At 44.4% G+C, this 26,912-nt stretch overlaps 2 protein-coding genes across 4 annotated transcripts in view; one reads left to right on the top strand and one right to left on the bottom strand.

Annotated features, from left to right (window-relative positions):
- Positions 1-26,912, top strand: part of Grp170 (hypoxia up-regulated Grp170 co-chaperone protein) — a 534,702-nt gene that overhangs the window by 480,949 nt on the left and 26,841 nt on the right. For 2 of the 3 annotated variants that reach the window (XM_084606341.1, XM_084606343.1), the window contains exons 1-6: positions 19,864-20,016; positions 20,279-20,375; positions 20,904-20,968; positions 21,929-21,960; positions 22,050-22,128; positions 26,140-26,371. In XM_084606341.1, coding sequence (XP_084462467.1) covers positions 20,300-20,375; positions 20,904-20,968; positions 21,929-21,960; positions 22,050-22,128; positions 26,140-26,371 — 484 coding nt within the window. In that variant the 5' untranslated portion in view covers positions 19,864-20,016; positions 20,279-20,299. Of the gene's footprint in view, positions 1-19,863; positions 20,017-20,276; positions 20,376-20,903; positions 20,969-21,928; positions 21,961-22,049; positions 22,129-26,139; positions 26,372-26,912 lie in introns of those variants that run through there. The other variant, XM_084606342.1, reaches the window with a different exon arrangement.
- Positions 303-15,431, bottom strand: LOC146185394 (uncharacterized). Its single transcript, XM_084605520.1, has 3 exons — positions 15,176-15,431; positions 6,389-6,636; positions 303-1,561 (listed from the first exon to the last, which is right to left on the bottom strand). Exons 1-3 carry the CDS (start codon positions 15,337-15,339, stop codon positions 1,473-1,475), a joined length of 501 nt encoding a protein of 166 aa, XP_084461646.1. The 5' UTR covers positions 15,340-15,431; the 3' UTR covers positions 303-1,472.

Here is a 26,912-nt window from a genome sequence, read left to right as displayed (position 1 = left end):
AGTACGAAAACCAATCCGGTGAGAAATATGGCGGCGCCCAGTTGCCGCTTATTGGAAATGTACATGTATGTAGTGCTAGCACACTGAAATGGCTGTAAAAAAGTGGCCTCTGCGGAAACCGCCTGTAGGAAAAATAGCACAGAAAATACCCCACGTCCTCCTCTTTTATACGATGACCGTGGGTGCCTCGATCCCCCGAAGAAAAATCTTGGCTCCTACCTGTCGCAGGTATCCAAAATGCAACAAATCAAGTTATATTTCCTAGAACAAGAAGCAGTCAGCACAGGGAACAGATTTGCAGTCCGCTGGTTTTATTCTTGCTTATAAATGTTATGCTAGAATGTATACACAAAACTGTTGAACTCAATAGCCAGTGTCCAGGGAATCAAGCAAAAAATTAGAATGATTATCCGATGATATCGAAATAAAAGATGAAATGAATCAATCTACAACAGAAGAAACAAGTACAATACAGTACAAACCATGAATAATTAAGAGAACAGTTAGAACAAGGACACATAAATATTGTCGCAACAGCTGGGTTATATTTATGAAAAGTAGCGCAATTAAACAATCGCATGTGTTAAATCAAAGGTGTGACTTGATCAGGAGGTGTGACTTGAGCGTGTTGCTAAAATAATATGTTGCTTGTCTTTACTCCGGAGAGGTGGAGGTTTCCAGTTAAACACTTCAGATTTATAAGGATTCTTTCTGATGGAAGTAACCCATGAAAGAAGGCCGACATTAATGGTCTCTTCGACCAGGTTGAGAGTGAAAACAACTTCACCCCACAAGCTGAGGAAGTTTTTTGTGTTATCCGTTTCAGTTTTCGGGCCAAAATAAGCGAATTTAAATTAGCAGCTGTAAGTATTTTCTTTAAAGCTGTGTACGTGTTTAAAACAGACGAAGGCTTCAGAACTAGGTTGTGTACCGGCGGAGCGAGGGGCCTTTGGCTTCCAGGCACAGGATTCGACCAAATGGCTTTCTGCGGTTTCTGTCCAGTTGGGCTTTTGACTGGAAAGAGGTGCGCTATGCCATGGATGCAGTGAATAAACAACCGGAAGTGTTCAGTGAATGGACCAATGGCTTTCATTTGGCAGCCATTTTTGTGACCTCGATTAAAGTGCTATCCTGCCGACTTTTGGCCGCTGTTCTTTTTAATCAATTTGCGCGCATATAAAATGGAGCCGGCAGCTTCAAAACGATTAGATGCACTGCTTTCCTAGTGCTGTCAGCAAATAGTTGCCGCTAGTCGTCCGTGATTTACTCGTGAAAAATTTAGTGATGTGCCTTTTGTAAGCTTCTAGATATCACGTAGCCTGTATGTATCATCCATGGCATTAAATCGCGGCAAACTTGTCCTTCACTTGTACAGTCGGTTCGGATAAAGAATATTAACACTTTGAGATGTAGAAACACTTTCTTCTGTGGTGGCGCGGCGTCTTTCTGCAATCGATGGCGATGCATACACGTCAACGAGTTGTAGGCCTTGTCCTCATGCTGTCCTGTAACGCAGATGTGACATTTCGCCTCACTCCGTCCAGGAAGTTGGATACACGATCTGGAAATGACATCACATATACAGCAAGTAAGAAAGAAAACGTGCATTCTTGCAATACCTTTCTTTAAAAGAGTTACAGATAGCACGTATAGAAAGCTGCGCTCAGCTGCTTGACTCTTTCATACCTCGTACATCATATATGACAGGAACCACCTTCCTTCTTCCGTTGCGGCAATTACCGATCCTGTTCTGTTTCGTTCTGCTGTTACCGTTTGTAATGTTTAATATTGTATTATTTACTTGTAATGATTTTTTTCCCTCTTTTGTTTTAGCGATTTGTTGCATTCCGTTCATGTTTCACATTTTTCAGTGTTTTTATGTACTTTCCTACTCCCCTGTCTAATGCTTTGCCCTGAGGGTATAATAAATAAATAAAAAAAAAATAAATAAACAGTACTCCGTTACTGCAATGCCGTATTGTACCGAAGTTTGAAGCAGGTTCTTCCAGCTCGGTGCTATTTTAAGAAGTATTAAGTATTTATTTTTTTTATTTTTTTACGCGATAATACTAATCGATAATACAATCAATCATCATTGATGAGGCTATTGCAGGAGGGGGGGGGGGGGGCAGGGAGAGAAAGACACATCAAAGAATTGGCTGCTAGTATAGCGGTGAAGTCTCGCCGATGGTCTCTTAAACTGGCTATCTCGTGCCAGTAGAGATCATCTCTTTTAAAGGCTGGCTGCCATGGCAATGCGCTAAAGCGCGTAGAGGTCCGACTCGATAACACTTTAGCGAGATTTAGAATAGCGGGACCATATCGGTTTGGGGGACAGGGCAATTGCCGGGCGACAATGCGCATGCGCGGAATGCTGCGAATGAATGGGACGGCTTTCATTCTGGGCATGTGCACACGAGACCCGCTATTCCTTTATCCCCCTAAATAGGGTCACTCTTTTCTAAAACTCGCTTGCAATCTGTAGCCTTTTCGCTACCGAAGACGAGTCTGGGGTACATCTTCGCTCGCTCATGCTCTTACCTCCAATCGAAGACGTGCTTGGGTGTCAAATAATTCTAGTACACGTCGTCATCACTGCGTATTGCGCTACAGAAAAGTTTCTTGACAGGACGCCACAGTGCTGTTCTTTAGTTCGAAGTTGTGGAACTTTGAGACAATATTTCGGCCTGCCGGCAGTTAAAGAGGGTCAATTGGACAATTCTACGTCTTCGACTCCATGTTTTTCTTTTATAGGTGGCAACGAGTAACATCTTCACTTCAGGCTGAACGTGCCAGATAGCCTGAAAACCTTCAGATTCGCAATTTAATTAAAAAGAAAGGAAGTTAGGGTGTCCGAGAATCTGGGGCTGCGTTGCATTGGGCGTCACTTTCCATAATGCACGCTCCAAGCTGCAGAAGAAAAGCACCAGAGAAGAAACTCGCCTGTGGTTGTAGGACGTGTGGTACAGATGTGCGTGGTGCCCTGCTTGGAAATGTGCCAGACAAATGCAAATTTTTAGATACCGGACCGGTTGTTCCTCACGAGATTTTACGTCCAACTACTTTTGTGGAATATAACGTGTGAAAGAGAAGCTTTGTTTATTATCAAGCGAAACAGGTTTTTTTTTTTTTTTTTTAATATGCATTCTTAAACGTTCGCTAACCTTTAGCGTTTGCCGACGCCCTCTTGCGATGAATTATAACACAACCAGTTAATGCCCGACTGCAGAATTCTTTTCGAAGTAAGATGTAAATGTGACTCCGCGACTACAAAACAAACGCGATAAGGCGAAACACAAGGAAGCACATAGACGAGCCATGTTTTTTGAACTCAGGTGAACTTTGAGCTTTTTCTGCTGAAGTGCCTCGTGTGCGTGCTTCCGCGTTTATGTCGGCATGTGTAATCAGCGACAAGTGGTGCTTGTCCAAGACATATGCGGCACGTTGCGTTTCACGATTGTGCATGGTCTCCTCAAGTGCGCGAGTATCACACGTGTGGTAATTTGAGGTTTTACGGTGCGTGTTCCTGCGTTTGTGCTGGCATTTGAGAGTGCAGAGTTATTTGCAATTGTGGCGGTGTTTGTTCAATGACAAGTGGTGCGTTCAAGGCATGTGCGGCATGTTGCGTTTCACGAGTTTGTCAAGTGTGCATGGGCTCCTCAATAACTTGTGGTCCGAGTTACAAGTGAAACCTCACTGTAGTATGGCATCGTCACCCTTCATTCACTCCCTAACTCTCCTTTAACTTCATCTTCCCCCCTTCCCCAGTGTGTAGTAGCAGGTCTCTTTACCGCCTGCCGACCTCTCCACCTTTCTTGTCATTAAATTACTCTCTTTCTCTTCCTTTCTAACTCAGGTCAATGATATCACGTTACAGGGTCTTTAGAATGGAGATAAAATGACTGACTCTACCACCTCTGCCTTCAGTTACGAACTGCTTTATAACGAACACGGATATAGAGAATTTCACCGTGTCGACAATAGAGACTATACGAGAATGAATAATACAACACAGGTTTGTTCTCTTCCTTGTGAGACAAAGCAGCCTTCACAGCATCCGCTAGAATACTTGAGTAAGGGTGGATCTCTCGACGTCCTTGACGGCATGGCCCTTACCAGCACCGTGCCTGGCATTCTTCGCGCAATTCGCGCGATCGTACGCCTTTTCGCGCCAGCTTAATTGACAAAACTGGCACGTTCTCTCTACTTCTTCACTTTCAAATGACCTCTATTGAGATTGGGCACGCTGTCCACATCTAGCGCGGTCTGTCTTTTGAGTCGTCGGAGCGGGAGCTCGCAGCAGAACGATAGTCATTTTTTTGTTTTGTGGGGTTTCATAAAGAACATATATATGTCATTTGTGCATGCTGAAAAATACAAATTTAACCCACGAACACGCGAGAGCAAGCAGGTAGCGTTAATAAGGAAGTAACATCAACAGCGTTGACTTCAGTTTGATAATTATAAGGTTCTTCCTTATCCACAACATTTTTTTTTTTTTTTTACTTCAGCGTGACACTGCACCTGAAACTATATCTGAAACCAAGTAGAAGCGCTCCGTCTGGACCAGAGACACGTGACTCCTGAAGTACGAATTCGAAGAGACGGTGCGCCAAAAATGACGTATAATTTCGGTAATCGAGTTTGCTGCGTCTATCTATAGACCTTTGCAACAAGGGCTCTCTGTGCACGTTTCGCTAGCGCGCTCGGAAACGGAACCGATTTCTAACAGCCCAGAGAGGAGGCCTTTCGACATCCTCCTCGCCCGATGCAAAGGTCTATAGCGATTGGTATGGTTCGGGTAGAGATATGCAAATGTGCCCATTTAAGTGTAGAAACAGTACTGCTGGATCACGCTCAATAAAAAATACTAATGACAGCGCCGCCCATGTGGTATAGAGAATCAATTGACAGGCTGTCAGGTTAAACTCTGTGGGACTTAGACATTCATCATGCTAACTATGCGTTGGTCATGTCGAGATCACAGTGGACAGATATAGTCAATGCAGCCTCGTGACGCGAACGACGTCAGTTGCATCCGGTCCAAGCTATCGGCGAATTTGTGTGCAGCTGGTTGTCATCACGGTAGCAAGTGTTGAAAGAAAAATCGTCTTGTCGTTTCCAAAGACCCTTTGACAGCGTCGCACGTTGCTATAGCTGTCTGTCATAGCGTGACCTTCTCTGGGTCGAATCCCCTACTATCCATTTGTTTCAGGTTCTTCAAGAAATGGCGGTCTATCAATCTGAAAAGGAAACATGCACTAGGAATGCCCATGTGTAAACCACAGAAATAAATAGGAAATTATAGACGTGGGGGTGTTACAGTTTTAGATCCCCGTTCTATAGTACGCAGCATAAAAAGAACTTGACATAATCTGGTCAGCCGACAGAATCTTGCTCACCAAAAATTATCACCGGAAGTTGTCTGAAGAATGCACATGTTGAAAAAAAAAATGGTAGTAACAGTGTAGGGTACGTAATTGATTACTTGTAATTAACTAAATATTTAAGTAATTTTGCGTCAGTTTTATTGTAAAAAAAAGGATGGTAACAATGTAGTAACTGAAAAAGCTACTAATTTTACGAGAGTTTTACAGCCTATAGTCACTAGCCAAACGATCTATAGATTTAGATGGCAGCAGTTAAATGCTGTCATTACTAACTACGCATAGCATTTCTATTAATAGTTTTGACGCGTTAAATACCAATATTTCTTCATGTCATTTAGAGCGTATCCTCCAATCGTAATTAGCTAAACGAACGTGATCGAGTAAGCCTTTAATAGTGCGGGGCTGTTCCTGTTTTCTCACGTGTGAAAATCTACCTAAATCATTACCAAGTCATATTAGCCGGAATTATTCAAATATGAATGGACTGCCATCAAATTTAATAGGTTTTGAGATGAAGTTTTTGGCTGAAAGGAGCATCTTATTCAGAAATATTTAGGGTTAATTAACGATTTTTTATGGAATGTTTTGGAAGCATTCGTATCTGCTTAAATGCCTACTGGAAAAGGATAGGAAAAATGAACTTGATGTTAACGCTACAGCGTTAAAGATTCTGTTCACCGAAAATCCGGTGTTGGCGACCGACGTCCTGCGCCATGTGTTGAAATTGGCGTTGTGAGCGAAAAAGCACGAGCGTGGCACTGGCAGGCGGTAGCTGGCAGCTGACAGGGCCGCGCGCTAATTCGACTTGGGTTGCCGCCTAACGATAAATTTGGCAGGAGCTTCCCTTATCGGGCTTCTCCTATCAAACGGGAATGTGATACCAGAATCAGCTTGCCCTGCATTCACGTTACCCATTAGGACACGCTGACACGTTTCACCCCTTCTTTGAATGATATGAGACCAGACAAAAGACTGCCAAAATGGCCCAGGGAACTTACTCATGGCATTTGCCATGTCGTCGGAGACTCTGCCGAAGACCATGTTGAAGGCTTGTTGCACGTTCCCTTCCAAGGTTCTGTTTAGTACGCCCTGCCAGAAGCGGACATCGGCCACGCCACCGATGAGCTGGTCCTGGCGCGCAGCGGGGCCCGCACGAACGCCGGTAGCGAGCACAGCAAACAGGAGCAGCACTGCAGCTAGCGCGCAGAACTTGCCATGCTCGTAACGCACCATGGTTACCGGTTGCCTGCAGTGCAGAAGGGGTCCTGTATTCATCTTACAAGTTGTAAGCAGAGTGGTACGTAATTGATTACTTGTAATTGACTAAATATTTAAGTAATTTTGTTATCGATCGATTACTTTTTTGAACAGTTAACGTTCCAGACAATTCAATTCTTTTTTTTTTCTGTAGCTGATTACCAGTAATCAATTACTTTTTTAAAAAGAAAAAGCCCTGAGGGCGAAGCGTCGGTGTCGATGGAATTGCGTCAAACAGTTCGGCCCCACGACGGTGCGAGGAACATAAAATTTTGCCTAAATTGAAAAACTTAAAAGCACGTCTTTATTTTTATATCTGCGCTGCAGGTTTGGAATTACGGGCGCTACAGGTTTGGGCATCAGGAGCTCCACCAGTTTCTGGCCGAAGAATTGAGCCGGCCGGTTCCACACCAGGGTCCCTGTTACAGTGTATCCGGGTTTCGAGTTCGACTTTCTCCCCGACCTCGAGTCGTATGATTGGTGGAGACACCAGAACTGGAAGTCCGGTTCCGGTGTTTCCACTAATCAGGTGACTCGAGGAGGCTGGGGAGACATCCGCTTCCGGTGCTTCCACCAATCAGATGAGTCGAGGGCGGGCAGATAGCGACGTTTCGATAACGAAGCAAACTCGGAATACAAACCCTGAAGCCGCGTCTGTGCTCTAAGAAAACATCTATTAGACAACTTTTTGAGCTTTCAGCGGCGCGCGTTACCGGCAGCGTCTTTTCACGGCGCCAACAACGAAGTTCGGAGCTTCATAGAGGACGTTGAAACTAGCAACGAAGCATTGGCCAACTACGAGTGAGTGCACAATGTTCGCGAAACGAAGAAAACACGCGATTAATCGTGCAACTTGCGCTGCCCCTATGTGCGTGCAAGATGTCGCCAGATTCCTCGGAACGTATGCGTCGACGATGTCGAGGCTTCGGAAAGGCGTTGTACGAGCGCACCGACAGCCAGAAGCTTCAGTGTACTCTCTGCAGACTCGTCGTTAAGTATTACGCAGGCAGTCGTGTGGAGACGACTTCAAATATACACGTACCCACACCCGATCCTGGCGAACCATATGTTCACGGGTGTAAGATCAGACGAGTGTAAATACTGCGGGTTGAAAAGGTCACCATATATAATCTGGGAATGCTGAAATTCTCCTGGGAGGGTGCTAAATATTTATTCCAAAGAATCCTGGGAGACCCTGCTGCGTAGCTCGGACCCTAAGCTCCAGCTCCACCTCGTCCGATTGGCTGAAGAGGCCGCCGGAACCCAAGGTCTCCTGGCCAGCATATAAAGTGGTGCCTCCTGCCTCCCCGGCCTAGTGCCGAGGGGGTAGAGGAGATGCCATTTCTGTCTGATATTAAAAGTTTTTTTCCTCCTCCTCCTACACCGTGAAAGGAAGCCGATGTCGAAGCGGTGTGGGGTCACATACCTCACGAGCAACGTTTACTCAGCTCATGGCTATGACGGCCGTATTAATGCTTCGCGAAGATACGGAGGAGCTGAAAAATCAATCACGATATAAACTTCTTGGGAAAAATACATGCAGGTTCAGTGCAGATTTCGCCATACTGACAGGCTGTGCTGAACTCTCACTCTTTAATTGTAGTTTTGTGGATCGTTGAGGACACGGAACGTTAACGCCACGGAGCAGGCCCCACGTACAGCCAGAAGAAGGTGATAAAGCCGCGTCCCCACCAGCAAACATTGTATTTTCCCGTTTGTTTCCTGCGGTTATGTGACAACTTGCTGTTTACACCCCGTATTCTGAGTACTTAGAACGAAACTATACCTATGATATGCAATTCACTTTCATGCAGGTCCGTATTACACGCCAGTACTGCTTCCTACTGCGATCAGAACAGATCTTCTATATTAGTTATTCAACGAGAAACACGTGCGTTAACCCACGTGAACATCAGCAACATTGTTGTGGCTGTAGGAAGAAGGAAAAGAAAATGCACGGGCCTACTACTGGCTCTTTAACTGTGCCACCTCCGCTGCCTTGTGCGGACAGAAGAGAAAATAGAGAAGAAAGGAAAAAGAACAGGGAGAGAAAGACGTCCGCCGCAACAACAGCCGTCGTCCACCACCGAAGCAGTAGCGAGTGCAATGACGGCCTACAACAAATAAAATTCGGTGGCTGGCTAGCCCCCGCCGCAAGTGGCGTTGACCTACCGTCCTAGCCCCGTAGGGCCAGGAACTGCTACCCTTCACCACCTCCTGCGCATTCACTCATCGGTCTTAAGCGCTGTCAACGGTCCGATTCCCTTTACTCGGTTAACAAAAATGTATTGTGTTCTGATGACAGGCTGCGGGAAATTCGATCGATATACTGCATGCTGTCGCACTGTATATGGCCGTTAATAGACATGTCTGGAAGAAACGCGAGAGGACTTGAGAAACTTTATGTGGCCATGCAAAAGTTCTAAGTCGAGCTTAGCTGAAACGCTAATTAGGTGAAGTTAGGCGATATTAGGCACGCTTTTCAGCGGCTCGCTGCTTAGGTTTTGTGAATGCTGATGTTGCTGACGACTTGACTATCCTGATCATATTCAGTGTAACTTTCCCGGCCCCTTGTGAATGAGCGCTTACGATGTTATAAATGCAATAAATGCATGTTACAACACTTCACATTTGGAAAAAAAAAATGTGCTGCTTTCTTTTCGCTGACCCGTTAAACGTTTGAGTACAGGGCATTTATTTCTCGATTCGAAACAAAAGGACAGATTTATTACATCGGATAATGAAAGACAAAAAAAAAAAAAAAAAGAGATGCACACTGAAGTAAAGAGCAATGCTGATCTCAATGTATGTATTTAAATCCTTTCACGAGATATGCCGACATGTGATCGAAGCCAACGTATGCATAGCATGCGCGCGACAGAACAATACGCCGCTATCAAGCACAGAAAAGCCGCGACGCAGTCGGCGGCCTGGACGAAGGCAGCGGCCAAGGTGAAAGCAGTCGAAGCAATCATCTTTCGATTTCCGCGGCAGGATTCCCGCATTCTCCCAGGCCGACCCGCCCGCTTCTCTCGCTTTTGGGCGCGGCGGATGTTTTTGCAGGTTGGCATCGCCAGACAATACCGGTGTGTGTCCCGCGAAGCTCCGTAATTAGACCGTGACTACAGTGGCGCACGACTGAGGATGCCAAGGGCAGTTCCATGCATAGCTGCAGCTGCCTAATTCGCGAGGCGCAGGATTTCCACACGGCATCAAGGCCCGTTGTGCTTGCTGCTCTTATTGTGGGTTTTCTCGTGACATTGTAATTCGGCAAGACCTTCCCGTAGTGGTTGTTGGATTTGCGGAGGCGCCGGTTCGTTTTGTCAATCACGCATACGCGATTTCGCGTGCGACGTTTTCTTGGCGTCGCGACAAATATCGTGCCTTTACACATTTTCTTCACAGACCATGCAGGCCAATCTTGAAGCTATTTCAAATTATACACAGGTATAGATGCCTAGACCAAGCTGGAAGCCACACTCTGTCTTTTTTGCTTGGTAAATGATACGCATGCTGTAGCAGAATGCGCAGCACTCCATACACCACCAGCGCTTTCGCACTTTGCAAGACGGTGCCCTAAAGTACACGTGAGCACTTCTCAGAAACAAAAGGTGGAGTAAGAAAAGTGTAATTTTTCATGCTTGCTGACGTAAATTTATTGACTGCCGCCATTTTATTGCCTTGGCAAATATGTCTCTATACAGGCCGGTCATCCGTCGTTCCATCCACACACATTACAAGCAAAATTATTTATATCACTGAAAAAAAAAAAAAAAAAAGGAATTATTATATCAAACAAAATTAATCTCTTTCCCTTCAAATATACGCCTCATAAATTGTACCAAAAAGGTGAATTGTTATTTTGTTTAATTAAACAAAGGACCGTATGAGTTTAAAGAGCAAAATTATATGGGTTATAAATGTGAATGATGCTAAGAAAAGAAGGCAACATTATTCTTACTCTCGCCAAAATATTTCAGTTTGAGTTATATTGTTATTCCATTTCTATTCGTAATGGTTTCTTTGATTCATCTTTGCTGAGTAATGTTTATATTAGTCTCCCCCTCGCCTCTCCTAAAAATGTAGAGATGACTTTCTACTTCCCACCTGCAATGGTTGACGCTCATATAATGCTACCGCACTGAAATTCAGTCACGCAGCTGTCCATGCAGTATGTCAGATATTGGCGGAACAATTTTAAGCGGTGGGAGAAACAACACAAAACTTCGTGACTACATATAGGCGACCGCTCGGAAATATTTTAGAAAAAACCGATTGGGTGGGGGGGGGGAGTAATCTTCGATAGACCGATAGAAAGACCAAGGGCGAGTATAGTCGTACAGGACAAATAGGAATCCCATTCTTCCACCGACGTTCAATGGCCTTGTCTATACCACGGTGTAAGCACGTGTGCTGGAGAACATCGAATATGGGAGAGAGAGCGATACTTGACATTCGAGGAACTTTATCTTTTCGCGTAAGGAACTCCGGCCTTTAAACACGTGGTCACACCGTGCTCCTTCTCCTAAGTTATTGTTGAACAACAAACTCACGCCAGTATTATCACTTGGGCACATCGCGAAAGTGTCCGAGATGCAAGGCAGCTTCATAATCTGTTTTTGCAGGTTGCGCGCCCTTTCCCTTAAATTCGAGCCTTGAATGACGACCATTCTTGTCTGAACCTACGCAGGGTGATTACTTATAATCTTATCAGCCTTATAAAATATTGGCGCTAGTGGCTTACTACTGCTTATTTTGCTATGTAGAAACAGCGAAATTGCGATCACAGTTATATGGCAGTCAAGTTTATTTCATTGGCGTTTTAATTATTCACTTTGTGCTGCCACAAAGTTATAACCGTCGTCTCGGTTACCGTATTAACTTGAGACTAAAATTTCAGAACACGCCAAAGTGCATACACCTTGAGATTTTCATCAATCGGCTCCCTGCCTTTTTCACCTCATTCCGAAACTGGGCCCTTGTGCGCTGTATATGGAGAGTTAAGGCTGAGAAAACTCAGGGAATCGACTGATGAATACATAAAGACCTATTATACCTTGGCGATTAAGTTGTGTAAATTGGATTGGGCTCGAATCAATATAGTCATTTAAGACTACGATTGAACACGCAGCGTAAAGTGGATAATCCGAAAGCAAAAAAATTGGGGCTAATTAGACACCGTAACCGCTATTAGGTTGCCTTGAGTCTACCGAGCCCAACACACACTCAGTGAAGACAGCTTCTATGTGACTATCAGTGTCATTTTTTATAAATGTGTGAAGGTCACAAAATATTTAGCAGTTGAAGATACGAGATGCCCTGCACGATCCGCCGAAAGTTGTTTTTCCAAAGTTATACATGACGACGGCATAATACATCAATAAACAAAACGTGAGCATTTGAACCTTAATGTTTTCATTTTCATAGGCGTCCCACTCAAGTTCCGCTCCGCAGGGCGAAGCCTATCAGATGCCGCTGTAGACCTCTGCTCGCCAAGTATTTCGATGACCTCAGCAGTGGAGAGGTTTCTGCGCTGCTTATCTCAAAGATTGCGCTGCTGGCTTTCGCTCGAATTATAACCGTTTTTGACAGAGAAGAGCTATTTATAGGAAGCTTAACCATGATGAGTTTCGTTGGCCCGTGGGAAACTGTGCAGCTTCTGTTTTTGGTGCGATCCTCGAGGGTTGAATAAAGCACACTGAGTGCAGGGGAGGTCAAGAAACAGATGTTGATGTACAGATGCTCAACAACAGCAATAAAAAATGCAAGAAGATATCTGATTGAAGATTGCCCAGTTAAAATAAGTAATAAACTGTGTACTGTAATATCGATGACTACCTCTAAGACGAGCGCTCCTCACGCGCCTGTGGACGCTTTGTCTTTTTTGATGCTCATAACGTATGTGGAACGAAGCCGAAATGCGGACTCACGTAAACGTAAAACGAGCGTCGCCAAGGAGAAAATTCAGCCGTACATAAGGCAATTAGGACTTCGCTTTCAAACTGAACATATATACTCTTCAAGCGAGCGCGGTACAGTAGTGTGTTATCTGGACAAACAGTCTGAATAAGTTACAGTGTCAGATGGCACTCAGGGTTCGTCGACCAACCGCCGTCTAACTGTCCTCTTCTCTGTCCTCGCATTCATGCGCTCGCGCCTCACTTCCTCGTCTTCCGGTAGAGCGCTCTTCTGCGCCAAGCCAGTTAAGCCAAAGAAAGTGAAGCGAGGGTGGAAGTAGAGTATAATAGGAATTGGTCTGTTCAGCTGGTTTCGACGTAAAGAAAGTAGGTTGAGGTCAGTTGGGGCAGGAAGGGCCGGATCGATAGCCTTTGACGAAGAGGCTGGAAGGGGCGACGATTGTGTTCATTTGGATGTACGGGTAAAATGAGAGCAGGTGAGGGATGGATTTGTCTAACGGAGAAGGTGATAGGAATCATTGATATACTGTCGGCCAGGGAGATTCTCCAGTCTTCCTTCGAGGTGGTCAGGTTTGCTGCACTTCTTGGCTGTGCTTGACTGTCGACGTCCGGAGCTGCCGCCTTCTAAACACGTGATATATGCTGACGGATGAACAGCATATGTTAGCATTCCAGCAGTAGTTGCAAAGACGCCGCTGAATTGTTTTCGTCAGCCGTTGACATTTTTCTTACACTTTAAAGCAATGCGTAAATGGGACAATAAAGCAGGCCTCTTGATTTGATGATTCTCTGTGTGTTTAGGAAAATCAGCAATGACTCAAACACTTGGGTGAAACTATAATGCCCCGCCGCGCTGGTGCAAGTGGTTAGGGCGCTCGGCTACATGCCCGGGGACGCGAGATCGAATACCGACCGCGGCGGCCACTTTTCGATGGAAGCGAAAAGCAAGGCGCCCATGGGATGTCAGTGCACGTTAAGATCCACAGGTGGTGGAAATTAATCTGGAGGCTTCCACTACAGCATCCCCCCCATTATAGCCAATGCATCACTTCTATACGTCGAACTCCATAAACCAAACCAAACCAAACCAATTTAATAAATAGTGCATTCTGTACGAATATTCAACTAGCCTTGTAAAGGGAGGGTTTTAACGTCCCGAAGTGAGACATGGACTATTAGGGACACCATTATGAAGAACAATGTACTAGTTAAAACCTCTTGGGGAGGCTTGTTTTCGTATTTTGACACCATCAAGATGCGTATCCCACGGCAGGGATTGAACCCATGGCCTCGGGGTCAGCAGCCGAACGCCAAAGCTACCTAGGTGGGGAGCAGTATTGTGTAGGCAGTTATCTTCACTAGAGCTGGGATGTTTGGATCAGAGGATGGTGCCCCAAATGATACATCCCGCTATAAGATTGCACAGTGCGTTGGCTTGTCAGGCGACAAATGCGCTGCTATCACTGCAGGAAAAGGGGTCGAACGTGAAGAACCGATACGCAAGGAAGCCCAGACAAAGGCACAGGGGTGAGAGCAGCAGCTTCGCAGTCAACCAAAAAAACAACTTGGGGCGAGCGACTGAGGTTAAGGGCGCGCTTACAGGTGGCGATCTTGATGGTGTGAGTGAGTATGACGTTGTGGCGGAGGACGACCTCTGTGATTGGACAACTGATGACTGTATGACTGTGAAGAGCACTGACGTAATACGGCCGCAAATGCTCACGCGCGCAGCTAGTGACCAGGACAGAATATGTTAAAAACGTTCGCCAGATAACATACATTTCCTTTAAAACGTTAACGCAAAGTTCGCTCCGTTTACCATCTCTTAAGAATACACTGACTTGGTTAGAATGACCCGTTTAATTGTCAGCAGTCCAATCTTCATCGAGCATGTTGCTTTGCAACTCCCCCAGTGGAATGTTCGGAACAGTGAGCTCTCATGACCTCAGAGTTATGGGTGGTGCACTCGCTAAAGGCGCGATGGTGCGTGACATGCACCCGGAGCAGTTCTCGGAACACTTTCGCGAACATCATCGCGGGCGCGAGTGCAAGCGATGACTGCAACAAAATTCAAGACCCAGAGTTGCCGTCCAATGAAGCGGAGCGACAGCGCCAACCACGCGAGCGAGGATCCAGACGGGCGAACTGTAGCGATGCAGGGATGTGGCAGCGCTGCAACGGAGCGATGATCGGGACACCCGCGCTCGCGAAGCCTCCGTACTCAGACGGGGTGAATTACAATGTGGGGACACTCGGAAATTTGACGGACAATTAGTTTTTCACTAATCCGTTAGGCTTAGACGGTTCAGTCAGCTCAAATTTTCTGCGAATTTAATTTGTATGCGTGCACCTTAGCCACCTGATTCATCACGGCCACAGGGAAGTGGAATCAAGCGGAGGGCTGAAATTTCCAGAACATTTTATGAGTGCCAGGTAATGTATATATATATATATATATATATATATATATATATATATATATATATATATATATATATATATATATATATATATATATATATATATATATATATATATATATATTTCTTTTAAGCTGGATTCTATTAAAATGGAACACCTTGTATATGAAGAGAAGCCCCTGAAACTCACCTGCGGATCGGGAACGGCTGCTGCTGCTTTCGAGTCGCGAGAACAATGGTGCAGGCGCGGATCCCGAGAGGCGTATATATGCCGCGGGATTCGTCGAGCGCCCTTATATATAGGCTCGTTTGTAAAATGGCTCCGCACGCTTCACCGGCCGCGCGTTGTCGCATGCGAGAGAGCGGCGCCTCCGCCAAGGACGTAGTCTCGGGTTCGCTTCCGTCGCTCGCCCGGGCTCACCGATGAGGGCATATGCGTCACGCCGCATCTCATGCTGGCTCTCCTGTTTCCCCAGAGACAAGACTTCTCGTGTTTGACAATCTCCTATGTTTGCTTTACTCGGAAGAAGGGCAGACGCGGGTGCCGCTGTGGACTCGTCAGAGGAGAAAAACGCGTGGGCGGTCATGGTCGAGGAAAACATGTATGATTGTGCCTTTGATGCGCGCTGTGCACAAGTGCGCTGGTTACTTCACGGGAGCTTGTACAGACGTCTTATGTTTTCTGTCAAATGCAGGGGTCAATTTTTGTAACATTTATAGATTTTATTTCAAAAGCAGTGAGAGATACGTCAGGCGGTTTGAGCACGCGGATATACGGAAAAGCAAACATCATACCCTTTACACAGCCTAAATAAAGAACGAATAATTTACTAAAATAAGTAATCAACTTTTTATCATTTTTTTTTTATTTTAGTGGGCAAGAATACATTGAGAAGTTAGCCCCCGTCAGCCGGTAAGGCGAGATGTTAGATTGTCTTTGGCATCGAGGTTCATCGAAGATGGAAAATAAGCCTTTTAAAGATCCATAAGTTGGCTTCTCCACACTGCAACGCAAGTTTTTATTGGCATCATGGTTCGGAAGATCGCAGGCAAAAGCTAAGCCTTTTAAAGCGCATGAAGTCGACTTCCCAACACTGCACGTTCAAAAAGTTGCACCGTTCGCACTTTTCATGCAGAAAACATCATATGATACAGAAGAAACTAGTGTAATTTCTACGGTGGTGTGATGCATAGCGACTTCCATCTATAGGGAGCTTCTTGCATATCTTGATTGCATATAACGCCGAAAGCGCTATATGCATTCTGGGTAGTCTTGTTATAGGCAACCTGCAGTGGTCAGGCGGCGCTAGTGGAGCGCAGCGTTCAGCGCCGCCAACGGCGGCGCCGAGTAATCTGAGTAGGCTGGCGCGGTCGGGTTGCGTTCGCGTTGTACGGCTAGAAGCATCTCGGCTCTCATTTTCTGCAGTTTTAAGGCAATCGAATGTCTTGAGAGCTACTTCCGAAAACCAATACTGACGAAAGGACACCACCTGTTCGAGAATGCTCATGTTTAAAACGTGAACGGTGTCGACGTCACCGCGAAGTGCGCGCCGCTCGCGACGGAACACCCGCGCGCACAGCTTTGAATGTCGCGTGAGTAGACGGAATTTTTTTTAACGAAATTTATTCTCTCAGGGCATTAGTCGGATATGTGATGATGAATTAAGAAATAATTAAATGAATGAAAAATGTTGTAAACGTAGCTTTTCATTCACCTATTGCGTTCACACCTCATACCCAAACATTGAAAGTGCAGAGAGAACCTGAGAAGAGATTGATCGCCGTTTCTTCTTTTTTTTTTTTTTTGTTCTTGCTGTTTGATTACAGCAGCATAATAATTTCCTCGCGGTTTTCTTTAAAGTTTAATACCATGACGAACACTTTTGTTCGTGGTGCACCTTTCGACAGTGCCGCGGAAGTTACAGGAGGCATGGTGCGGTACCCGCTACGGACGTCGTGGCGATTGCAAGCACTGTGCGGTTGTAGCGTGCGTCATCAACGAAAACTGTGCGTGCCGGGGGCGGGGAGTAGGGGGCCTCCTACACCGTTGGAAAAATAAAGCCCTGAACAACAACAATAACTGGCATGCATTTTGTATCTCCGTACCTCAAGCTTGGGGAAAGCCGGCGGGAAATGCTGGCACTCAACGGCAAAGCTTTCGTAGAGGAGGGTCGTTAAGAGTTAGAATTTTTTACTGTTGCTACTAATGATGAAATATTCTATCGTCTGAGACAAGAGACTCTTGAGTAGCTTGAGCAGTCGGTGAAAGAAATATTTGGCGCGGAACAATAGAACGAAGTTCCATTCTCAGCGTACACAGTATCACGGGCCTCTACACTCCGCCACTTCAACTTTTTCAGCACCTTAAGAACTAATTTACAGATAAATATGCTTACTGAAATCTGTAATTGGAAGTTTTGAAGATATTTTGGCTTTGTAGTTCCGAATAGACACCGCATTAGAAATCCGGTTCACAGATCCACGAACATTTTTTTTTTTTTATTTCGCCTCCGTTGAAATGCGGCTGGAATACGATGCTGCGGCTGCACGGCTTTGTTCATTTTCTGGACGTATGCCACTCGATCTTGCACAGCATATACCAGTACACGCCAAATTTTACAGCGCGTACTGAGTAGTGTGCCCCAACCAGCGTGCGACTCCCCGAGTCAGAAGTTTATACCGTTTCCTCCGCTCACGGGCAATCGTCTTATTTTAGCGTCTTGGCGTCTGTACGCCAATGGCCCCATAACAAAACAAATTTCAGTTACATTACTCTCTCGCAGCCAATATCTCCTTCTCTCATCATTCTCCCCAGGTTCTCCCAGAAAGCGGTACGCTTAGGTCTCCTTCGTGATTGTGGTAGTCTTTCTCGCCGCCCTTGCGCTTATTTTTATTCTTGTTCACATCCGTAGTAGTTGAAGCATCGCACGAGACCACTGAAGTCACTAAATGAGTAAATCACACTCACTGGGATAACAAAACGCGAACGCAGAAAGAACACAGCGGCCGCAACATATACGGCGTCAGCTTCTGCGCCGACTCAGTATTAGCTCCCGTCGGCCGCCAGGTGGCGCCACATGTCTCAGCAAACTCCATTGCAGGTTGCCTATAGTCTGCCATTTTGCTGTAGTGAAGCAGTCGATCGTGGAGGGGGCCATGCAAACAGTGCCAAAGCGATGGTTTACTATGCGGTCGGGGGCTTTACAGCTTACGATCACTGTTGCATGTTACATGTAACAACCGAACGCAGACTAAAGCGCGAAAGCTGAAGTTCGGATGAGACGACTGCAGCGTTTTCAAAATACCAAAGGTGCGCTTGCACAAATGCAACAAGACCAGTGAGCTCTCGGAACGTCGTAGGCGAGAGGGGCTTATACGCATCAACAGGCGTGGCATTCACAGTAGTCCGGACAAATAAGTGTGTGCACGTCATTTCGTGCCCGGTACGTAAACGATTATCGATAGACAGCATCTGGTCAATTTGTTTACATTTTCGCAGCCACTCGTCTTGCGGTATGCTTTCACAGGAGGCTTGTTTAAGCTTTGCTAGTGGTTGACCTAGGCAGAGATCACAACAAAATTAGAACCTCACCGAAATTGTATCTCACCAGATTGTCATTGCAAATGCTTACCTGTGTTTTGAGAATAACTGTGTCGGCTGTGGCCGCTTTGACGCATGGCTCGCGCACCCAACCACTCGTTACGCAGTTGTGACCGTCGAAAGCTTTCATGGCTTTCAGCTGCTGCCGAGTTATGAAACTTGTCCTCAAAACAAGAAATCCATGGATATCGGCGACTTCGATACACGGCCACAAGTTCACATCCAATGGCACAGTCATCCGCGCCTAGTGTGAGAGGGTCCACGCCGCACTCTTTTATCTTCTCTTCATACTGCTCGAAATTTAACGCTATCGGCATTCTGTTAAGCGACACACACACACACACACACACACACACACACACACACACACACACACACACACACACACACACACACACACACACACACACACACACACACACACACACACACACACACACACACACACACACACACACACACACACACACACACACACACACACACACACACACACACACACACACACACACACACACACACACACACACACACACACACACACACACACACACACACACACACACACGCACGCACGCACGCACACAAACACGCGCGCACACACACAAACACGCGCGCACACGCACGCACACACACACACACACACACACACACACACACACACACACACACACACACACACACACAACGAAAAAATTGAAAAAAAAAGAAGCTCAACAAGTTTCTTGGAAGAAAGCAGCAGAGCAGGCAACAACACAAAACATAAGAAGCACACACAAACTAGCTCAACAAGCTTTACCAAATTATCAAGTTCAAAACTCCCGCGCGAGCTTAACCCTGCCGTGGATGCTCCATGCACGGATGCACGTTGTAATGTTGCATAGCAACACGAATGACGCTGCACAGCAGTTTAATCTATTTGCTGCACACAAAATTATTGCGACAGGTATGGTTTTTGTATAACACTTGTATTCAACTTTCACCAATATTAAATGGCCTAGGCCACATAGCCGGTGATTCCCGTCAAATGTCCCGCGTCGTTTCAAGGTGGATCTTTCGCCATCGCTTTGCTTACTTTTTCATTTCTTGAAGGCTTCGAGCCCTTCGAGCGGTTCACAATAACAAGCCAGACAAAGTTTTATAATATAACCGTTAAATGGTGGTTTTATACGTTCTTGAGAATCCTTACAGCAGACAATACGGTTGTTTTTGAACACGAATCGCACACAGGGCACACAGCCGCACAACACAAACTTTGCATTGCATCCACGTGTCATTCCACCGGATATCCGGCTGCGAGAGCCCAATCACCCGTCGCCACATTCCCCGGCCATCATTAAAAAACCGAAATTCGTACGCCGGCACTTCGGGACATGTGCAACACGATGAATTCTGCCTTTTAATCCGAGCTGTGGACATAGTATAATTAGGTAAGTTCTTTATTACACGACTTCCGCTGCTTGCACGAAACTCGCGGGCTCGAGTTTATGGCAAAAGAGGGTCAGTTTGCGGTGCCGGTGTCTTACCAATGAATGAAAGCTGCATGCTGGCTGCAGCTGATCGTTGCCTAACGCAGGATAGATCGAACGGCTCAGATACTTCAAGAGTTTTTCTGTTGCGTCGCAACATTTATGAGCTCTACAGCTGATAGCCTGATTTATTGTCACGTTTTCCTCCTTGAACTCATTTCAGGTTCCTCTCTAATCAATAGCAATGGCCTTTTCGTCGCTCTCGCGGCTGCACCTCTTATGGTGCGTCGTCGCATTGTGTACGATTAGCATTAATAAAGGTGAGTACGAGTGGCTATTACTTCTCAGAATCGTTTCGGGTTTTTTTCATGTGAGGGTATTTTTGCGGACGGTGCTGTTCGTAGTTTCTTTTTGGCCGGCAGCTGTATCCGGGCAGCTGGCAGCGGCTCAAGTTGTGTTTGGCCATATTCAGAAGCTTTCGCGTCTAAAAGAACTATTGAGACTCGCACACTTTCCCTGCACTGGCGCCTGGGTTTGAAACTTTGTCGCAAATGCGTCGTCGTACTTCAATTCACTCACATCTGTCACCCACGTTGCCATAATTACGCTTTGCGTAAGGCACTCAGTTCCATGCCGTTTTATCCTTGCATGGAGAAACGTGCGTTCTGGTTTACTTCTTGGAAGAAGTTTTAGTCCGCTACTTTAGCACGCACAGTTAAATCATTTTTGTTGCACCCTGAAAGCTGCAGCTTTCAGACTGCTTGGTAAACCTGTTTGAATTGTCGCCGTCACTGCAAAGTAATATTTACATGCGTGTTGAATGAATGCATCAACTTTGTCTTTTTCAGTTGATTGCATTGCGGTCATGTCTGTGGACCTTGGTATCGAATGGATGAAAGTTGCTATTGTTTCCGTGAGTTGAATTTATACCCAGTATGTACAGTACCTGGCATGTTGATTAGCAATATGATTCCATTTCGTGCACATGGAGGGCTGATGCGGCGTGCATGAAAATGTTTCACTATGCTACGACAAGTGTTAGGGTTTAGTCGAACTGCGCATTCATTGAAAGAAATTGATTTTTATTGCACACGCGTAAGCTAATGGACTGTAATATTGGTGTCCAGCATTAAGCAACAATATTTGGTGTTGCGCAATAGTGTGCTAGAAATTTTTATCTCCTAGGTATGGTGTTTTTTAAAGGGTAATAAAAAGTGTAAGGATGTTTGTGTCACTCTTATACCCCTGTCACACGGTCAGTTTCGATCCTCGTCGAACTCTATCTGCATTCAACTCAATACAGATCGAGGTTGTCACAGAGCAACTTTCAAGTGCAATCGAGCTCGATCCTGCTTGACTTCAAGCTGCTTCCTCAGGCGCTCTCGAGATTTCAAGCACACTCGATAGCGGTGATCGACACCCTCGTCATCAGTGAGCTCTAAAGCGCACACAAGGAACATTTCTCAATGCTAATTGAAAACGCCTGTGTAGCACGGGACGCTTCAATCCTTCTTGAAAACCTCAGTGCAGATCGAGTTCAATGAGGATCGAAAGTGACTGTGTGACAGAGGTATTAGTGTTTTGAAAATTGATCAGCACATGTGAGTATCATACTCACATGTTTTGTTTAATAATGGCTGTTTACACTGTTACCATGCTGCAGCACTGCATATAGTTGCTGCTGTCTTCGGCTTGTATTAGTAATTCTTAACCCATTTAGTATGTATGTAGCATGTGATTTATACAGTTGTGGCATCAGCTGTGCGTTTCGAATTCCAACATAATTAACATGGCTGATGTAATCTTTTTTTCTGTGTGCAGTGATTACCAGAATATGGTTTACATAACTAAAACGTGCATTTTACATTTTCAGCCTGGAGTTCCCATGGAAATTGCATTGAATAAGTAAGTTTTTCTTTTTCGCTTGGCACGAACAAGCAAGCATATTAGTCTACCTCATCCTGATTTGTTTGACTTGTGCGCCCATATTTTAGGGATTCACAGAGAAAAACTCCAGTGGCTATCGCATTTCGAGATGGAGAACGGCACTTTGGAGAACAAGCAGTTTCAACGGTAATTCCTTCTTACTCGAACTTCTGAAGCTATTCAGTCTTCACAAGCTCTTCTGTAGCTGTTATGAGCAAGTTGTGGCTACATTACCAAAAACGTGTTGTTAAAGTTTACTATGACGATGATCAAAGTTTGTTATTTAGGCTGATTATTTGCCTCGTGTGCATTAGTTTGTTTGGCTGGCATAATTCCTGCACATTATTAATTTTGCTGAAGGACTATGTGTCAGTTTTCTTAAAGTGTTAAGTTATGTGGCATTTCTTGGTATTTTGCCCTTGTTTGTTCTTCCGAGAACAAATGTAAACTGGACCAAAATTGAATTTAAGGCTGTTCAATATATGTTGGACACTTTTTTTTTGCTGAGCTGGTAAAGCTATCAATTAAATCCCTTTTTCCTCACTTCTGTTATGCTTTAAGCTGCATTGTTCATGCAAGTTGCAGAGCTGCCAAAATAATAGCTGTACAGTTATGCCTATTTAATATGGACACTTAGGTTGCTGATAAAACTGTCCATAAAGTGCATTGTCCGTAATAAGGAATTGTAAGAGGAAATATTTTTGGGAAGTGCACTATAATTAAGGACTACTTTTGCGAATTGTAGTGGCCAGTAGAGTCGAAATTAAGCATAGTTTTTGGAGCTGCACACCCGCTGTTCAGGTCACCATTATAAAAATATTTTGGGGCAGCTTTAAGCGTCTTGTGGTCTGTAATATAGTTGATGCATTTCAAGGATGAGTGGCAGTTTCTAGTAAAACTGGCTAGACTCCATGAACCACTACTGTGTAGCAGCACTCTCTGCTTTTTACATGGAACAAGTTGCAGAGAGTTTTCTTCACATCAAGTGAGGCCTGACAAAAGATTGTCGGGTGCATTGACTGGACAATTTGGTAGTAAGCATGAAACCACGAAAGAAAGGGGGCAAACACTCAGTGAATTGCAATAGTTATCTGCGTTCGTCTAGGTTCCTGTACTTGAGATGCAGAAAATGAACGATCGTGCAGGGTGAAGTAGAGATTTATTTTTGTCACTGTCTATATTAATGCTGCAAAAGTAGGTGGGCCTCAATGGGCTCCATGCATTTGCCCCGTGCCCCTTTTTGTATGAATTTTTCTATTGACGAGGCTTGAAGACATTGAAAAAGTTTGGTCCTCTGAGAAATTGTCCATAATTCGAGTTGTCCATATTAACAGGTGTTGTTTTAACTAGGCACAACTGTATGTGAATTTTTTCGTGACCTCCTTTGAACTGATTTCAGTGTGTCACGTGAAAAGAAATTAAATTTCCCTTTGTTATGTCTAAGAAAGCAGAGTTTATGAAAGGCTGATGAGCATATGTTTAATACATGTTTATCTACTAGTTAATTTGTTAAGACTGGCGCTAAAGGTGTTTAATGAACTCATTGCCATAGAAATTGATTTGTGCTGCATTGTAAACAAAACCGATATCGGTCACAGTTGCCAGATCTAAGATTTGCATTGCTTATTTTTTCATGCAGTAGGATGCAGAATTTCAAAACTTGAAGAAAGAGTCAGAGATTGCATTTTTTTTTTCTAAAGGATACCAGCTGACTTTTGCGTCTTTGCATTTTGGGAGCTAAAGGAAAGCTGCTGGTAGGGCTTTGCTCGTGGATACTTTAATGACAATACTTTTTCATAGGCGCAGCCTTCAAAGGCTTGTGTCTGTGTATTATAATTGCACATGTGTGATTACGGCTTAGCTTTTGACACCTATGTAGTGTATCCATGCCTACAAGCTAGATAAGCACACTTGGCTTTTCAGCAACTGGCAAAGAAGACATAAGAATAAATAAGTATGCCTGAACAGGATGTTAGCATACCAAGTTCTTAAAGGGGTTTTGGTTGTGTCCCAATGATGTGTAAGGTATTACATTAGGAATTGTCACAAGCTGTTTGTCTGCAACTGTCAAAGAATTTATAATTCAATTTCTTTCTCACCTGCTTAGCTTTCAACAGCTGAGCGATGGCTGTAATGTGAAAGTGGAGTCTAGGCCACGTGAGCTTTGTAAAAACTGCAACATAATTGCTCCTTCAGTATTTTAATTCATCACAGCACTAAAGGCAGCCTGCCCAGAGGACAGGAATTGCAAAAAAAGTGCAGACGCAGCATTGCTGTTCTTTTCATCCCTCACTTGATCTAGACTCCACTTTGACATTACAGCCACGCTCAGCTTTTGAAACTGAAATTGAGAAAATAAAATTCAGTTAAAAATTATTTAGCCCTCTTAGGTTGAAACCACATGGTGATTCATATGTAGTAGTGTTTCATATATAATTAACAAGAAGAAAAATGCAACCAAAATTTGATATTTATGCTCCTTTAAGAGAAACAAGCAAAAAAAATTAGCCCTAATATATTGTATAGCACAAGTGTGTCTGAGTATGGGATCCCAACAAACTGGCAATCACAGGTGATGCAACTAATTTATGCATAATTATTTTGCATGGGACCTCCTTTGCATTTAAGGGATTCTGGTGGAACTGCTGTTTAGTGAATAAAGATTATTTTGTGGTCGTTGGTAGCAAATAATTGTACCATTGCCTTTGAAATAAAGTATAAGGACATTAAGACAGTCAAGCCTCAACTAGTGTGTACATTTTGGCAGCAGGTGTCGTTCACATGGAAGGTTTAACTTATTTTATCAGTTTCCCTTTTGTCGGAGTGCATATCAGCCCCTCTTCATGCTATCAGCATGGGGATACAAGATGGCTGTAGTAAAAGGGTCAAGTGAAGTGCCTTCACACTAAAGAGCCTGTGCCTTTCACAGGGCTGAGAACAGTTATTCTGCCCCTGCTGAGCAACTGCTGAAATAACTTTTTGTATTTTATTTAGCACTTGTGCACAGATTTTAGTGGATGAGAAGCTCTCATTGGGAACATTTCTGTTAAGCAATAGAAGACGAGAATTTGCATTAAAGGTTTTGCTGACTTCTCTAGTTTTCTCACAGGAAATAATTAGGGTGCCTTTTTTTTTTTGCTCCACAGCTAGCATATTTCGTTTGTTATGCACTTGGAACTGTTCAATAATGGATGAGTGAATGTTTTGTTTGAGGCTTTAACTTTGAGGTGTAACAAGCTCTAGGAACCTGACAATTTTAGGTGACATGCTTGGCAATGCTATTGTAGCCACGGTTTCAAAGCATAAAATAAAAAAAAAAATGAAGTACCTTCTCTGGCCTGCACTAAAATTTTGTGTAGGGTAAACATAGTCAAGCTTTATGTAGTCACTTTTAAGTATATTGTTGGGAGTCAGGAGTAGCAACCTTGCTGCAGAAAGTATTATGTATGCTCATGTAAGGTTGTCTGACAAGTTCAAGTGATATTGCACTATTTAAAAGAACCCTGAATCACTTTTCGAGATTGGCGAGTTGTCATGTGGCTACTACAAATATTCCAGCCTTATTACATAGGCATACGCACAGGTTTTGATTATAAGCATGCCACAAAAGTAAGATCTTTTGTTCTTATTGTTGCCCTATAGATGGCATTACTAGAGGAACTTGCAGCTTGTTGCTTGTAAATTTAGCTGGGGCATTGGGGATACTGTTGGCAGTAGTGGCTGAACAACAGTAAATGGTACAAAGCTCATGGAGGCACAGGCTAAGGAACCATGGGGAGGAGGACTGAAACTGAGAGATATTAATTTCTCAGCTCCAATTGTACATTCATTTTTTGGCTGGCATCAACTGTAGAGTGCATTGCTGGATTCAAAGCTTTTCTCTTATCTGCGAAAGGTATTTTGGGGGACCTTTTAGGCTAAACATGAGACGCTCTGTATGCCATAGGCTACTTATCTACAGTTGTTTGGAGTTGATTTTGACTTCAAGTGGCTCAGAGTGGTTTGTACAGAGTGGCTCGTCACTTGAGCGTATGCTGTTTAGACTGTGTTTGGGGTAGTATTTTCATTCAACATTTTTGTGAATGCTTTGGGTTTGTCTAGCTGACTCTGTGATGTATGTACTGAGAGCTCTGCTTACCTTCCATATTTCTTGTGCAGGGAATCAGGTTTCCGGACAAGAGTTACTCTCACTTCCTTGACTTGTTGGGCAAAGAGAGGAACAACCCAGTGGTGAAAGAGTTTGAGCGTCGCTTCCCTTTCTATGTGTTGGAGGCTGATTCTAAAACAGGTGGTGTCCTGTTCAAGCACCCTGAGGGCATGACCTTCAGCCCTGAGGAACTGCTTGGCATGATACTGGCATATGCAAAAGAGCTGGCAAGCAATGCTGCCGGTGAGTCCTAGTTAGCGGTGCTTTAAATAGTCAATCATCTTGTATGCGTTATTACTTTTCAAACTTTATTTTAACTGATTGATGATGGCAGTATGCTTGAATATGAGCGGAATTTGGAATGCTGTATGAACGTGAGCTTACTAGCTAAATAAAACAGTGCTGCTCGCTATACTTGTGCTTGCTTACTCTTGTCAGGACGAATAGGTTTCAGCTGATGCTTGGAACTTGGAGGTGTCAGCGAAAGCATTGCAACAGAAACTGCAAAACTATTTCACCATCTCGCAGGAATTTCATCACTGTGCATCATGTTTTCATGGAAGACCGGAGGGTACCGAATCCTGGCTGGTCTTTTATTTTGTTTTTTTTAAACTCTGCTAGCAAGAATCAGTGTTTACTCTTTAAATGTGTTCTTTGAGTACCCTTCACAGGGATAAAAAGAAAGCTAGATGTGCATCCACTGTAAGCTGCACTGGTATTGTTTTGTGCAGGCTTGCCTTCACCTATGCCGCAGCATCATATGGCTGTTCTGAAATGTATACTG

This window comes from Amblyomma maculatum, chromosome 6, assembly GCF_055883805.1.
Source record: "Amblyomma maculatum isolate TAMU_Amacu chromosome 6, ASM5588380v1, whole genome shotgun sequence".
Lineage (NCBI taxonomy): Eukaryota > Metazoa > Arthropoda > Arachnida > Ixodida > Ixodidae > Amblyomma > Amblyomma maculatum.
This window is presented reverse-complemented; position numbering and strand designations above follow the sequence as displayed.

Excerpts from the sequence above, each read along its gene's own strand:
- LOC146185394 (XM_084605520.1), bottom strand. The coding sequence starts at position 15,339 with ATGCGACAACGCGCGGCCGGTGAAGCGTGCGGAGCCATTTTACAAACG. Across the intron at positions 6,637-15,175 it reads CAGCCGTTCCCGATCCGCAG|GCAACCGGTAACCATGGTGC; the intron begins GTGAGTTTCAGG and ends TCTGCACTGCAG. Across the intron at positions 1,562-6,388 it reads CGACATGGCAAATGCCATGA|ATCGTGTATCCAACTTCCTG; the intron begins GTAAGTTCCCTG and ends TGTCATTTCCAG.